Raw genomic sequence first — 15,069 nt, forward strand, 5'->3', positions numbered from 1 at the left:
ACAGGAGTAAAATATTTTTTATAGGTTTCCATTTGATCCATATTTCCTCCAAGTCTTTTTGTTTTTCCCCAACATTTGTTGCTGGGATAAATTACTTTTTGGTAAAAATAGAAAAAAAAAATCACCAAATTGCTGGCTAGCCACATAACATGCAAGAAGAAATGGTGTCTACAATCCAACAATATTATTTAATAATATGCCAGATTATTTATAACAAAGTGTTTCTCAAAACAGATGTCGTCAAAACATTTGGGTGTCTTCAGAGGCATCTGTCTAGCTAAGATGTAAGAGTGAAAAATAAGCCATCGCTCTCTCCCAATCCCTGCTGCAGAGATGAACCTATGATTTGCATATATGAAAATGAGTACAGCTAACTGTTAACAATTTTCTGATAGGCACAAAAATGTTAATCCTCATAGAGACTGACTGGTTTTGTACTCAATAAAAGAGTATCAGTGCAAACTGTTTTAGATAGGAAGGCTGAGAAAAGATGGTATAATGAAGGAACAAATTAGTTAAGATAGAAAAAAAAGGGTCCCACTAGGCTGGGGTCTGAAAGAGTTAGGAGAAGAAAAAGGTTAGGGAAATTGGATTCCTCATTTTGATCCAGAAATGGACGCCTGGGGACCAGATTTGGGAAACCATTTTCCTAGTAAGTCAATGGTGACGTCACAGCTTAAACTGGACCAAAAGTGGAAAGAAAATGCATCTGCAGCATTTCTGTAAGCCACCTCTTATTTACTGCAAATAAATTTGGGGTTTGCAAAAAAACCCTTTTACTGATAAATGAGTAGTCTGTTTTTAAATTATTTCTCTTAAGACATAAAGGCTGTAGATATCAGTAATTGGCAGCAAAGCCTGGAAGGCCAGTATGTAGGCACCAAGTTAAACAATATGATCCCCATAATGGAGCTTGTTCATGCCCAGAATATGACCTTAGGTTAGCATGGAAATATTCACATTTCAGATCAACATTCAAAGAAAATTTAACACCTCTGCAACACACTCTTTCCCGACACATTTGAGAGTGTTTGGAAGCACCTTAGGAAAAGCAATTCAATCTTGCTCTTATCCAGGAGTCTCCTAATGTACTTTTTTTCCCCTTTATTGTACAATGGCTACTGCTTTGAAAACAGATTTTGGATGACGGCCTATGTTGTAAAATACTTGTTTTATATAATGACATCCTAAATCAAACATTTTTAAAATGAAATCTAAATTTTTACAGAGAAAGTAGTTGTTCTAATGCACTACAGCACATATAAACTAAGACATTCAGTATATATTATTTTTCTGATTACCACAGATACTAAAAAAAACCCTGCATTGTTATTCTTAGGCTAAGTGTGAGAGTTTCCAACTTTGACATATGAAAAAGAGATATTCCAAAAATTTTCCACTTAGTGAAATATAGTAATTAGAACCTAGTTTTTAGTTGTTTTCCACTTTAAAATTAGACTGAGAAATATTCTCTTGAAGCAAAGCTTTTATATTTGCTACACATCCTATGACTTGAGTGTCCGTGTGAAAAAGTATGTCAGAGAATGTGTTGTTCTCCAACATCTTTGTCTTTCCTGACTGGTTTGACTAGTTCCAGGCCTGGGCTTTGTAAATTGCACCATCTTATCTGCTTGTTCCAAGACTCAGCTCATAGGTGACCAGGTACTTTTATATGTGACGTTCTTAGGTGACCAGGGCACTTCTCACTAAAATGGCTAGAGCCAGACCCAGGCATCCCAAGCTCACCAGCCCAGGCTGCAAAGCCATGTCACCTAGTGGCTTCCCATGATAAAATGGGCTTGTGGGATTTCGTGCTGCTGTGACGGCTAGGTCCTTTAATGTCATTCCGCACACTTCTATCTATACCTGTGAGACTCTTCCTGGCGGGCCAACGTTATCTTTTGATAAGAACTTTAGATCACCGCAAAATTTAAGAATTAACTGAAAGTTAGCTTTAAGGGGGAAAAAAAGGCAAATATAAAAGACTAATATCAATAGATGATTACTCATTATTCAATTCACAGTTTCTTTCCTGTTATGCCACATTAGAAAGTACTAAAAGTATGTTGCTTTATCAATAGATTTTATGGTACATACTTTCTCTTGCAAGCAATTTTCTAGGAGGCTCTGGTCTCTGTAAAGTCAAGAAAGATTGAGCATTTAGTTATTACCTACGGGCAAGAAGTTATATAACTTTTCTCAAAATTTCTAATCATTGAATCATCTGTTTCTTCTCTTTTATCTGAGAGTTTTTCTACAGAAATCCAAAAGGAAGAATAAACTTATTTTTTTTTCCAATCTTCCCCCTCTCCATAATTTATCCTGCTTCTTTGGTACTCACGTACTTTATTGCTTGGGGGATGGAATTGTAGCTGCTGCATACAAAATATATCTATCTGAAAATCCTACTTCTAAGCCACCTTCGCCATGCCTGCTTTGTGGTTCTCTGGAGGAGGACACAGAATTGGAGGAGGATGGTGGGCTAGTCCTTTCCGTTTTCTAAAAAGCACCATGAGGAAAGGTATTTGACCAGAGTTTTCTGATAATCGTTACTTACCCTTTTAAACCTCATAGCCCCACCTACACTTTCATCAAACAGCAGGAAGGGAATATGTGAATGATTTTTCAATATGGGTTAAAATAAGAGGTTCCTAGTCATATGCAATACCAATTTAGATGTAGACTTTTATATGTATGAACATATTCTATCGTGTGTTCTAATGGGATTGTCAACACACACTAATGAAATTAAAAGTATAGTTTCTGAATTGTAACAAATAAAATAATGACGATTTTAGAAAAAAAAACAAATATTTGTTGTTTGTTTTAATAAACAAATTTGTTTTATTGTTTTAATAAAAAACAATATTATTGTTTTATTAACAATAAAACCAGATCAAAGACCACGTGATGCTTCTATAAGTTTTGACTTTGGCTCTTTGCATATGATCAGATATCTGAACTCTCATATATTTTAACATAGGCCCTCTTCCCAGTTTCTTAAAAGAAAATTGACATTCTTTTTCATTGTTGTAGGTCTGTAATATACATTAAAACAATCAAAGTCTTTCCCAAAGTCTAAAATTCAGTCATGAGAAACAGCAAGACTGAGAATTACATCCTAAATCTTGGCAGAAACAACAACAATGCCCCCCCCCCCACACACACACACACATACCGTCCCAAACCCCAAATTCACTGGTTTCAGCTCAGATATTAGGCTTGGTAGCAACAACTCATATTTAGATTAAAACCTTTTTGTAGTATGGAACTGGGAACATGAAAGCTGATATCAGTGACATGTTTTCTGTCTTTTGGCCTTTATTTTTCTAGGATCTGCTTTCTCAGGTCAACCTAAGCATAGTTTTCTTCTTGCAGACACTCTGCAACCTAATTCTCCCAGATTCATTCTTCTATTCTCTCTACATTATACTGTAGGTACCAAATGGAACTTGAGGAGTCCAACCTATTGATTGATAACTGTCCTCAAAAGGCTCTCTGCCCCAAAGACATGCATATAGGTCCAAACAGAGCAAAGACCAAAGAATAAAATTGACCAAATAACAGAAAGCTTTAATGAAGCCCACTTTGAACAACTGTAATAACCAGAAGAAGTATGAAAAAGGCAGAGCAAGGAGCTCTGAAAACTTACTACTCCATAGAAGCGGTGGGAAAACTGGCAAAATGTTTTAAAAATAATTTCATAGCAAACGTCTTTAGAGAATTCTTGTTTCAGTTTCTGAACTCTGAAAATTAACCATAGGACTTTCAGCTTTTCAAAGAACGTTTATCCAAGAAAAATGGTTGATCTAAGTAAAAAGAGTGAGCTTTGTGAAATTTTCACTTGCCCTATTTCTGTCCTTTTTCTCCAGCTCCATGGTATCCTTGAAAAACACCACCTTCATATCATGGCTTTGTTCATTGTGGTATCTGCCTACCATTTAGCATTCTGTTTTGAACATGGGAGTTTCTCAATAACATTTGATAAATTCCCATTTACAGCCTTTTGGATCTAGGCCTACTCTCTAATACAGAATGGAGCCTTAATGCAGGTCACTAATGGACTTCTAGAACTGATTCCTGGTTTCTTGCCTTCAATTTTTCTTATATATTTGTCAGAGTTGTCTCTCATACATGCTAATATGACCATTATATTCCCCATCCACACCATCAGAGTGCCACCTAATAAATAAACTACAAATTCCTGACCACAGTCTGCATAGCTGCAGACTTATTGCCTCCTTCACTCTATTACTCCTTATGTCTCCCTTCTTACTAACGTGAACGTACTTATTATCTAAGTGCAGTACACAATTATGGCAACTCTGTTTACCCCCACTGTTATGGCATTTGCTTTGTGTTCATTCTCTTAATCCTGAATTTCCATTTATTATTTTATAAACCTTCCTGTATGCCTTTTGTATTAACACTAGAGAAAAATAGAACTAAGCAATAAAAGAAGGGAAGATGAGGTGGACAGTAAATCAAATGTGATGATTCTACAATAAAGTCTTATGAAATTTTGATTTAAATCAGAACAAGAGGACTGTGATATGCATATGACGAGAAGAGTCAGACCAGAAAGGATTGTTAGTTCTGTTTTATTTGTACCCTGACCTGAGGTTACGCTGGGTACGTGCAACTAAAAGTTTTTACTACTGTCAATTTGGGAGGGACTGGGAAGAAACTCCAGGCCATGCGTAGAGTTAATCATCTTAGCTGAGCTAACATTTTTAATGAAAGAGTAGCCAAAATATTTGCTAAGAGATTCAAATGATTTTGTAGTTCTGTTATCTTGGGTGGGGGCAAAATAAAGAGGCAAGAATTGAGACTTTATTATGAACCTCTTTTAACCTTTTTAATGAAGAGGCAAGTATATTTCCAATAAATAAAAATGTATTTATTCAATACATAAAATAAAAATGGTCATTATGTGCACATGATTGTCATTCCTCCACTTTGTACTATTGCTTTAAACTGAACTTGTCAGTTTTCTTCTTTCTGCATCTATTACAGCGCTACATATCCTGTGCACTCTCAGTAAGTCAGTCAAACTGACATCCATCAATCCTAAATCAAGATTCTTCCTCCAAGGAAGTTCGACCTGAATATTTTGATACCCTTTGCCACCATACATCACTTAACGTTGCTCTATCATATTGTTAGAGATTTGGGGTTTCTAAAGTATATCCTGGACATTATTTTTTAAATTACCTTTTTAGAAATTGATGATATTGGGTCTAAAATAGTAGTTTTTTTCCCTAGAGTTGGAAAAACCATTTATAACCACCAATAAAATAGTGGCTATTGAGTTTTGAGGAATGAAAATCCATCAGGACCCCCAAATTTCTTCTCCAGAGACTCGCAATTTCCATCATCAGAGGTCATTATTTGGGATTTTACTGTAAACACCCTTTAGGACAAGAATAATTGGTTAAGCCATTAATATTTGTAGTAACCTAACATACTATCCTTGGGAAGCCAATAATTGCAAACGGCCTAAGAAATGGTAAATATTTCAAAGGAGATAAGAACAAAGTAACAAGGTCCAAAACTCAGAAATTTCCTGAAGAGGAAGGATTATGGCAGGATATACTTGAATGTCGTATGAAGACTCTGAAGTGAAGGGGGAAGTGTAGAAACACAGTGGGGATAAGGAGACAGAGAAGGAAGACAAAAAACATTCCCTTTGTCTGCTTTACAATTTAAGCTTAGTGCTGAGAGTTTGCAAAAGACAGAAGTTTCACTAAATCCAAGTAGAACTAGTAGAGGAGTCCATGTAATCATTTGCTTTTGAATAGCACTCATGTAATTATTAAAGTATTAATTTATAATTACACATTAATTTTCTTAGATACTTACATATTTGAGAAAACACGGGAAGGGAAAGTACCCTGAGCTGTGGCATGAACTGGAGGTCCTATTTATTAGAAAAAGAAAATTGTAATTAGTTTGTATTCTTCCCCCCAGCAACTTGTAAAATGGAAATTAATATCCTCTAGTAGATCTTTATTCTTTGGTACTGCATCTTGTTTAAAAGCCTCCAGAGATTCTCCACAATGAAGCCCAAATTCCTTAGGAAGGCATAAAATATACCATACAATCTGATGTTCTCACTTATCTCTGCAGTGTCTACTCTGGCTGGTCTCTATATATTCATATATATTCTATGGTTCAGAGATCCCGAATGACATAATTTGCTGAATATGTCATATTTTCCATGTGTCTGGGCCTTTGTTTTTGCCATTCCCTTTGTTGGGAGCACCCTATGACTTCTTTTTTAACCACTCGTCTTTTAGGCTTCAGTTTGTGTTAATTCCACTAGAAACCTTTGCCAAAGTAAATAAATATCCTTCTGTAGTGAGCCTGAAGTATTCCACACATAGTTCTATTACAAAACTCATTACGTTATAACATGATTAAATGTTTACTCTTCTGTCTTCCTATGCCACAAATTTACCACTGTATCCTCAGCGCATAACACAGTAAGTATTCACTAACATTTGTTTGTTGAGTCCATTATTTAACATGTTCACCAAAATTTATTCATTGATTTGTCTGCCATTAATCTTCTCCTACTTGGGTATTACCTAACTTGCTCTGTATATAATCCAGCAAGATTCTATTACTGAGTTTTGTTAAATACTCTGGATTGAAGTGATAGAGGAAGTCTTTCTGTCCATCTCTACAGGCATACTGAATTGGTGTATGTCAATTATGCAAAAATGGACATGAATAAAAGTTTTAAACAAAAAGATTGTCCTAATTTCAGAAAGTAGTATTAGTGATTAGAACCAGTTCAAAGTCAAGTTTAGATGGTAACTCGTTTCTTCCAGTAAATGAGTAACCGGTAGGTTCTAGCGATGTGTATAAAAAGTCTTACTTAAATTGTGTGAACCTTTTTGAATTTGTTTTTGTAGATACTTTTTATGTGTGTGTTCAGTTTGGTAGAAGTAACTGGAATTAGGAGAGCACGGATCTCTGAGATATTAAGTGTGAAGACAATACTATTATAAAAACAAAATACAAAAAGTTTTCTGTTTCCATTAGTATGCTGGAGTAGATATTTGAAAAATTTGCTTAGAATTCTATATAAAATATTAAAACTATCCTTTTAAAAGCAGCTAAGCTTTGAAACACAATAAAAAAAAATCCTTGACAGTAAAAAGTCTGGAGTAACACAAATCTAAGCAAATTTTGAAGCTGATGCTTGCTCTATGAACATTGGCAATACCTGCAAACGAAATGGAGAATCAAAACTAAGTAAGAGCCTCTAAAAACATACTGGATGCTGGAGAGCTATACCTTTCATTGAAGAATTAAAAAAAAAAAAAACTCATGCCACAGAGGTAGCAGCACACATAAACTATGTCTTGGCTTCAGCTGTGGATAGAGGAAGAAGAGGAAAAAATAAAAATATCTCTTAAGAGATAATCTGTGATTATGAATTCCTGTATGACTTTGAGGTTCAAATCTACTATATGGTCTTAAAACTCTAAGTGAGAATTTAAAATGAATCTGTATTTATACCTCTTCCAGATGCCTAGCAGAAGCATATGGACATTTTTAAAACTGGTGTATTGAGGTATAATTGATATTCAAAAAACTGTACATATTTAATGTGTTGAATTTGAGTTCTATAGAGCAATACATACTATACAAACATAGAATTCCCAAGGATACATTTCTATCAAAAATGAGCTCACATAAAACAATGATGCCCCTTACAAACACACACACACACACACAAAGACAAATATGAAGAAACAAATCCCCATGACTGTTAGCAGCAAAACAAAACAAAACAAAATTAGAATTAGGCATTAATGATATCAGATATTTGAATTACCAAATAAGGAATATCTTATGAGTGCATTTATATATTTAAATATATAAAGAAGGGATTGGAGAACACAAGAATGGGACAAGAACTTGTCAAAAAAATCTAGTAAAATTTGAAAAATAACTTCAGAAATTATATATATATGTGTGTGTGTATATATATATGCATATATATAATTAATCAGTAAAATTTCAGAATGCATTGAATTGATAAAATAGTAGATTAGATAAACTGAAGAAAGATTTGGTGATTTGAAAGACAAATTTGAAGAAATTAACCAGAATGCAGCAGAGAAATGAAAAATCTAATTGTTAAAAGATGTAGAAGAAAAAACGGAGGTCTAACATATACGTAACTGGAATTTTAGAAGAAGATAATAAAGAAAGTGAGGAGAGGCAATACAGGAGAGAAAAATAGCTGAAACCTGTCCAGAACTGTTCATCATAGTAGTACTGCAGAAAAGCAAAAGTAAGACCTTAAAAGCAGACTGAAGTGTGTGTGGGTAGGGGAGAGGGAGAATCACTCACACAGGGATTATTAGAGAAAAAGTAGAACATTTAAGTAGAGCAATGTCTTTAAAGTACCAAGAAAAAAATAACTGCCCTTAAGAACTTATATACCCAGCCATAATTATATCCTAGAACATGGTAAAATGGAACTTTATCAAATAAAATCTGACGATTTATTCCCAAAACACATTCACTGATGACATTTCTAAAGAATGGATTTACTTAGGGAAGAATGAAGGTGATTCTATAAAGCAGGAAATGCAAAAAGGAATGGTGAACAAAAAACTATTGGTAAACATGTACAAATATAAACAAAACCTGACTGTTCAAAAATCAGAACAATATTTAGCTGGTAAAAAATAATAAAAACTAAATTATTGGTTAAATATGATATGAGATGGTGGTTTAGAAGTTAATTATTTTAACTTTGACTTTTACTTTATACATTCCAGAATTCGGATAATTGTCAAAAGGAATATACATAGCATACAGTTTCTAAAACAGTAGAGAGAAAAATGGATTAAAAATAAGTTTAATATTCTGAAACAAAGCAAGAAAGGAGAAATTAAAGCAAAATATAAAAAAGCATAACAAAGCAAAAGCACCAATAAGGCAGTAAAAATCTAACGGTTTAATTAACATAACTGTAAATAGCTTAAATTCAGTTAAAAGCAAATTTCCAATACACAATAAAAATAAAACAAGATGCAGGGGTAGAGTGTTTACAAAAGCCACATCTATACATAAAAAGATTCAAGACTGAAAGCTGATGTAGCTATAATAGTATCAGAACAGAGTAAATAAAATAAATATATTGAACATTTGAACAACACAATTCAACGTCTTGATTGAATGGAAATATTTAGAACATGGCACCACCAAATTGGTAATATTTATTGTTTTCAACCACACAGAACATATAATAAATTAATCAGAACATATAATAAATTGATCATGTGTGTTAAGCCAATAAAGCAATTTTGTAGATATTTCAAAAATCTGCTACCTTAAAGGCTATGTTGTCAGTCCACAAAACAATTAAGTACCTTCCTTATCAAAACTCTTCTTTTCATTATTGGCCTTTCCAGTGATTGGGCAGTGAATTTGGGTTACATGACATTCTCATTTTATAGGTGGAAAAAAAAACAAAGAACGGAAAATTAAATAACTTGGCCAGATGTAAATTTTTAGTTTTGGTGTGTGGATTCAACTTAAGTAATTGTGTCAGAATATATGTTCCTACTCATTATGCTGTACTGCCTTCCAATAATCTGACCCACATGCATAGGATATACGATAACTTTATGCCTGGAAGTTGGAAAATTCAGATAAGTAAATTTACAAGTAAAGTGTAAATTGTGAAAACAAAAAGAAACAAAATATGTAGTTTCACATCTAATTAGATATATGGTTTAAATTTTTTTCTCACTAAGAGAACCAGGACCAGGTTAAATATTTTGCTGGTGATTTGTACCAAACCTTCAAAGAATATTTAGCACCATACCAGGCATGAAGCAGGAGCTCAATAAATGTTAGTTGAAAAAATGAATTAAGAGATTACATAACTTACTCAATAGCTATTATTGATGTTTACCTGATTCACAGAGGTAGCTTGAGCTCTTGTTTAATCTTCCATTACAGTCAGCAGTTATCCCCTTCTGCATAATCCAAACAACAAACAAACATCCTCAAAGGATTTTTCTCCCCAGGATTTGAACATCAATAATTATTCTATATTTAAAATATAGAAACTTAAAATTTTGAGAACTCTTCTAAAATGTCAGTTTTTTTTAAATGCACACATTTTGTGATGTTTATGTTATATTTATTTACAGTATTTAAAAGTTCACTGTTGTATCATGGGAGGTCCATAAGACCGCCCACACATTTGGTGATATGCTTAGGCTCATAGGACTCAGAATATAGTTGTACTCACATCTAAGATTTATTACAGTAAAAGGATACACTATAGGATAAAGAAGGGGAGAAAAGACACAGGCTGAGTCTGGAAAAATCTATGCACAATTTTTCTTATATTCATTCCCTACTGTGAGAGAACACATGAGTATGCTCTTTTCTCTAGCAGTTGAAAAAAATATATACAGTAGGGGATCCCTGGGTGGCTCAGCGGTTTGGCGCCTGCCTTTGGCCCAGGGAGCGATCCTGGAGTCCCGGGATCAAGTCCCACGTCATCGGGCTCCCGGCATGGAGCCTGCTTCTCCCTCCTCCTGTGTCTCTGCCTCCCTCTCTCTCTCTATGTCTATCATAAATGAATAAATAAATCTTTAAGAAAAAAAAATATATATATATACAGTAGCATGTACAATGTTTATGTCCAGAGAAATCCATTAGAAACTCAGCACTCAAAGTTTTTATGGAAGGCTGGTCATGAGGACACCCTCTGCCTTAGTGCCTATCAAGATTCCAGCCTCCTAAAAAGAAATCAGATGTTCAGCAAAAATCACAGTATTTGCAATATAGTGCACCATCTATTCAGTGAGGGGACGTTCCATATCACTTGGGGACTGTTAGAAAAGCTAACTTCCCAGACACTAGCCAAGGGCAACCTTGAAAGCAGGCCCTTCTAAAGACAGCAGTCTCAAGCCTGCTACGTTAACTCTTTCCTACACAGCAGTACTCACTGGCATCCTAAAATTAACTTTCTGTAGAATGCACTGATTAGTAAGTTCATCAACTCAATGGACAAAAGAATGGATGCATCGTTATTAGTATTATTTTTAACAAAGCTACAATAGGAGAAAGGTTTAAGTAGAGCTGAAGCAGAGAAGACGTGTTGTTCTCTAGACTTGTTCCGGAACTCAACCTGCTGAGGGAGGTAAATCCATGAAATAGGCTTATTTTTTCCCCCCTCAGATCTGAGAGCTGAACATAGGCCCCTAGAAATACATTTTCCGACAGTGATAGGCTGTGCACAACATGTCAGAAGCAGAGTGTAATACTTAGTATAAGAAATGTGTGGGAAATATCAGAAAGGGAGACAGAACATAAAGACTCCTGACTCTGGGAAACGAACTAGGGGTGGTGGAAGGGGAGGAGGGCGGGGGGTGGGGGTGACTGGGTGACGGGCACTGAGGGGGGCACTTGACGGGATGAGCACTGGGTGTTATTCTGTATGTTGGCAAATTGAACACCAATAAAAAATTAATTTATTTAAAAAAAATGGCCATGCTATTTCTCATAATAAATTAGGACTTGGTGGACATTTAGTATTCACTTGAGATCCACATGGGTGGCGAATGTATTAACCATAAAAGGTCAGTAATAAAATTTAGATACTGTTTTTACAAGAGGTTTGTTTGTTTAGTAAAGGACATAGCTTTTGCAATCTGTTGGGCAATACGAGGATTTTAAATGTTGAAGTTTAAGAAATTTCTTTTATTGACTCTTAGCCTACATAAAATGGATATCGATGTAGTAGAACACTGACCTGCAAAATGTTTACAATAAGGCTGCGTGTCAGACAAGCATGTTGTGGTAAACATACGTCTTAGAAGTTATGCATAACAGAGTCTGTCAATTATCGTGCATTAGAAGAAACAGAAAATGATGCCACTTCCTACCCTATTCAAGTAGAATTCATTTGGAAAGAACCTAGCAAATTGCCATTTTCAAATCACGTGAACTCTGTAGCATAGTTAGACCAATTCATGCTGTGCTACTAATGGAATGGAATGATGTGGTTTTTGACTCCTGTCACAAAGTAGGCAACTCACAGAGAAAAAAATTCTCGTTTATATCACAATCTTTGAATCTGCTAGGAACTTTCCAATAGCAGGTGACTGATGGCCAGTCAAAAGCAAAAAGAGGACAGGTAGCATGGCTATCTCTGAACAATCCATCAGTACTAGTCAAAGCCCAATCAAAGGCCAAATTAATACTTCCTCTGAGGGCTGTGGGTATGCACTGTGAGCGCCAATGTTGTAGCTTATGTTTAGGAAGATTATCCTAGGGCTATTAAAATTTTGTTATGGTATGGCTAATTTCAGGGAGTGAAGTGGTTGGTATGGTCACTTCATGACGAAAGGTTTTATACCAATGCTGATCATAAGACCGTATTTCATTTACTCTACTTGCATTTAGAGCAAGAGAAATATTACATACCTCATCTTTTGGAGGATCCAAGTAAGACGGTGAAGATTTTGGACAATTTCTTGTGGGGGAAGTTTGAGGTGAAACAACTGAATTTTGAGCTGAGATGTGTACATTTCCTAGAGAAAGAAGAGATAACTTTACATATGAGAAGATCATATTTCTGGAACAAGGGTGAATGCCAATGAATAGATTTAATCTAGTGCTCTCTCGGCCGAGCTGCCGCAATCACTAAATTACCACAATTAGGGGTATATTTGACTTAAAGAGAAGTATCTCCAAGAATAACCTTTTTAAATGTTCACTAACTACAAATTTCCAATGGTTCACTCTAGCCTTCAGAGACATGTCTGAAATCCTTGACCTCTGATCCTAATTTATTTACTATTAGGCCACTTAATCCCTATAATGAAACATGGACTACTCCCAGGATTAGTTGTTTTCATTTCACTCAGTCTGCAGTGGTAAACCACCCACTACTTGGATAGGGGAAGAAAAGCTGTGTTTTGGGAAGATTGCTTTCACAGTAAAATTTATGGTGCATTAAAAAGAGGAGGAGTAGAATGGAGGAAGGTCACTCAAATAGTCAAGGATGAAAGAAACAAGGGTAGAAGCTGTGGGAATGAAAAAATAGGAAAGAGCAAAAGAAATTAAGGAGGTAAATTAGACAGAAAGTGGCAACTTTGGGATGCAAATACAAAAAAGAAGAGTCAAAGATAATTCATATTTTGTGCCTGGGTGAAAACACAAAGAGGACCAGGAAGATGATGAGTTTGATACTCTTTTGAATTTGAGGTGATCATTGGCCACTGGATGGGGGTGTCTAATATCTTCTGTATGTATACGTAGGATATGCACGGAAGTATTTTTAGTGACTTTCAGGAGTCTCACAAGGCACAGAAAAATTTAGCCAATGTGTAGTGCACTGAAGAGGAGATGGGAAATAAGTTGTATTATTTATGGAGAATTGATGGCAGTGGAGTATGAGGACCTTTCTGGAGATGGTTCTCTGTCCTAGAACTCTCTGAATTCCAGTAAATCAGTAATATGGTCTAGCAGTAAAAACAGCCCCAGCATGGACCCTAATTTTTCCACAGATTACAAAATTCAAAAGTCATACTCAACAAGCAATCACTAAAATATATAACCCAATTATAATATCTATGTTCATAAATTATTTTGGAAAGTAAAGCATTGTATAGAATAATCATGGTTTTTATAATCATGTAAAACAACTTGAAAAGCTACATGATAAGACTATGATTATGAATTTAATAAAATAACAAGTATGATTGCTTTCTACTTTCTTACCTCTATCATCAAAATTACTTGATTTTTGAGTTATTTTCTCTTTCTATATGGTACATTAAAGAGAAAAACATTCATTAGTAACTACTTCTAAGAGAAATTTTGCCTCAATCAATCAACCAAATTTATAAAAATCCCCCCCCCATTTATCCTCTTATCTTTTACATGCAAATTGTCTCCTTCTAGAAGATCTTACATAGGGACCTCAAACTTAACTAGTTTAAAATTGAGTTCAATATATAACAATGTACAAGTTGTTCCTTTTCTAGTATTCCATATTTTGTTTAAAGGTATAGTAATCCATTCAATAGTTGGTTCTAAAAAGTTAGAGTCATTCAATCTGTTTCAGGGAAATAAAATATAACCCATTCCTTTCCAGCCTACAGCTTAGCAAACATTTTTCCAAAATCATTTCATTGTGATGACATTTTTCTGTGTCTGTCTGTCTCATCAGGCAATGGATCCTCAAGCGGAGTGATTATGTTTTATTCATCTTTTTATCTTATATGTCCCAACTTCCTTATTTCCCCTTCTTTCTGGTTTAGCACAGGGCTTGGCCAACAGTAGATGTTCAACAAATTGTAGCTCTTATTATTGCAATTACTAAATGTTTGGATTAGTTTCTGCTATATCACAAAGTGACTCAATATTCTAAAGGAAAGATCTGGCCTCATGAATAGATCCTAATATCCTTAGTCAGTCAGTATCATGCTAGTGAAGAAGATAGGTCATGGAAGTGAAAACTTAACTAGAAAATCACCATACAAAAGTTGGAGACAGAATTTTATACCTTTTGTCCAGTATCATTAACTTGTACATCTGACAGACCAGCTGGATTTGCTGTTTTTTTGTTAACAGTCTTTGAAGTACTTAGACATTGATAAATGACATTCGCTGTAGGTCCTAAAAGCGAGAGAGAAACACCATAGTTGTTTTTTTTTTTTTTAAAGCAACCTATTGAAGTGTAATTGAAATACAATAAACTATACTTATTTAAATTGAAAGTTTTCTTCAATTTTAAAATATATCTACAACTGTGGAACTATCACTGCAATCAAAATAACTTTTCTAATACCTTTATTTTTTTTCATCCACTGAGAAGTGTTTTATTATATGGATACATCACAATTTTTTATCTATTTACCTCTTGTTTGGGTTGTTTCCATTTTGGCCTCTCACAATAGATATTTATGAGCTTTCATGTACAAGTCATGTGTGGACATGTGTCTTCATTTCTGTTGGGTAAATATCTAGTAGTGGAATGACTGGATCATACTGTATGTGTAACTTTTGTTTTCC

At 34.7% G+C, this 15,069-nt stretch overlaps 1 protein-coding gene across 3 annotated transcripts in view; it reads right to left on the reverse strand.

The window, feature by feature from the left end:
• The window catches only part of FSIP2 (fibrous sheath interacting protein 2), a 75,076-nt gene that overhangs the window by 37,694 nt on the left and 22,313 nt on the right, over nucleotides 1-15,069 (reverse strand). For all 3 annotated transcript variants that reach the window (XM_072811448.1, XM_072811450.1, XM_072811447.1), the window contains 6 exons: nucleotides 14,561-14,673; nucleotides 13,774-13,816; nucleotides 12,475-12,581; nucleotides 9,947-10,010; nucleotides 5,863-5,920; nucleotides 2,098-2,134 (listed from right to left, as the gene is read on the reverse strand). In XM_072811448.1, coding sequence (XP_072667549.1) covers nucleotides 2,098-2,134; nucleotides 5,863-5,920; nucleotides 9,947-10,010; nucleotides 12,475-12,581; nucleotides 13,774-13,816; nucleotides 14,561-14,673 — 422 coding nt within the window. The remainder of the gene's footprint in view (nucleotides 1-2,097; nucleotides 2,135-5,862; nucleotides 5,921-9,946; nucleotides 10,011-12,474; nucleotides 12,582-13,773; nucleotides 13,817-14,560; nucleotides 14,674-15,069) is intronic.

The sequence above is a fragment of the Canis lupus genome, chromosome 34 (assembly GCF_048164855.1).
Source record: "Canis lupus baileyi chromosome 34, mCanLup2.hap1, whole genome shotgun sequence".
In the NCBI taxonomy this organism is placed as follows: Eukaryota; Metazoa; Chordata; class Mammalia; order Carnivora; family Canidae; genus Canis; species Canis lupus.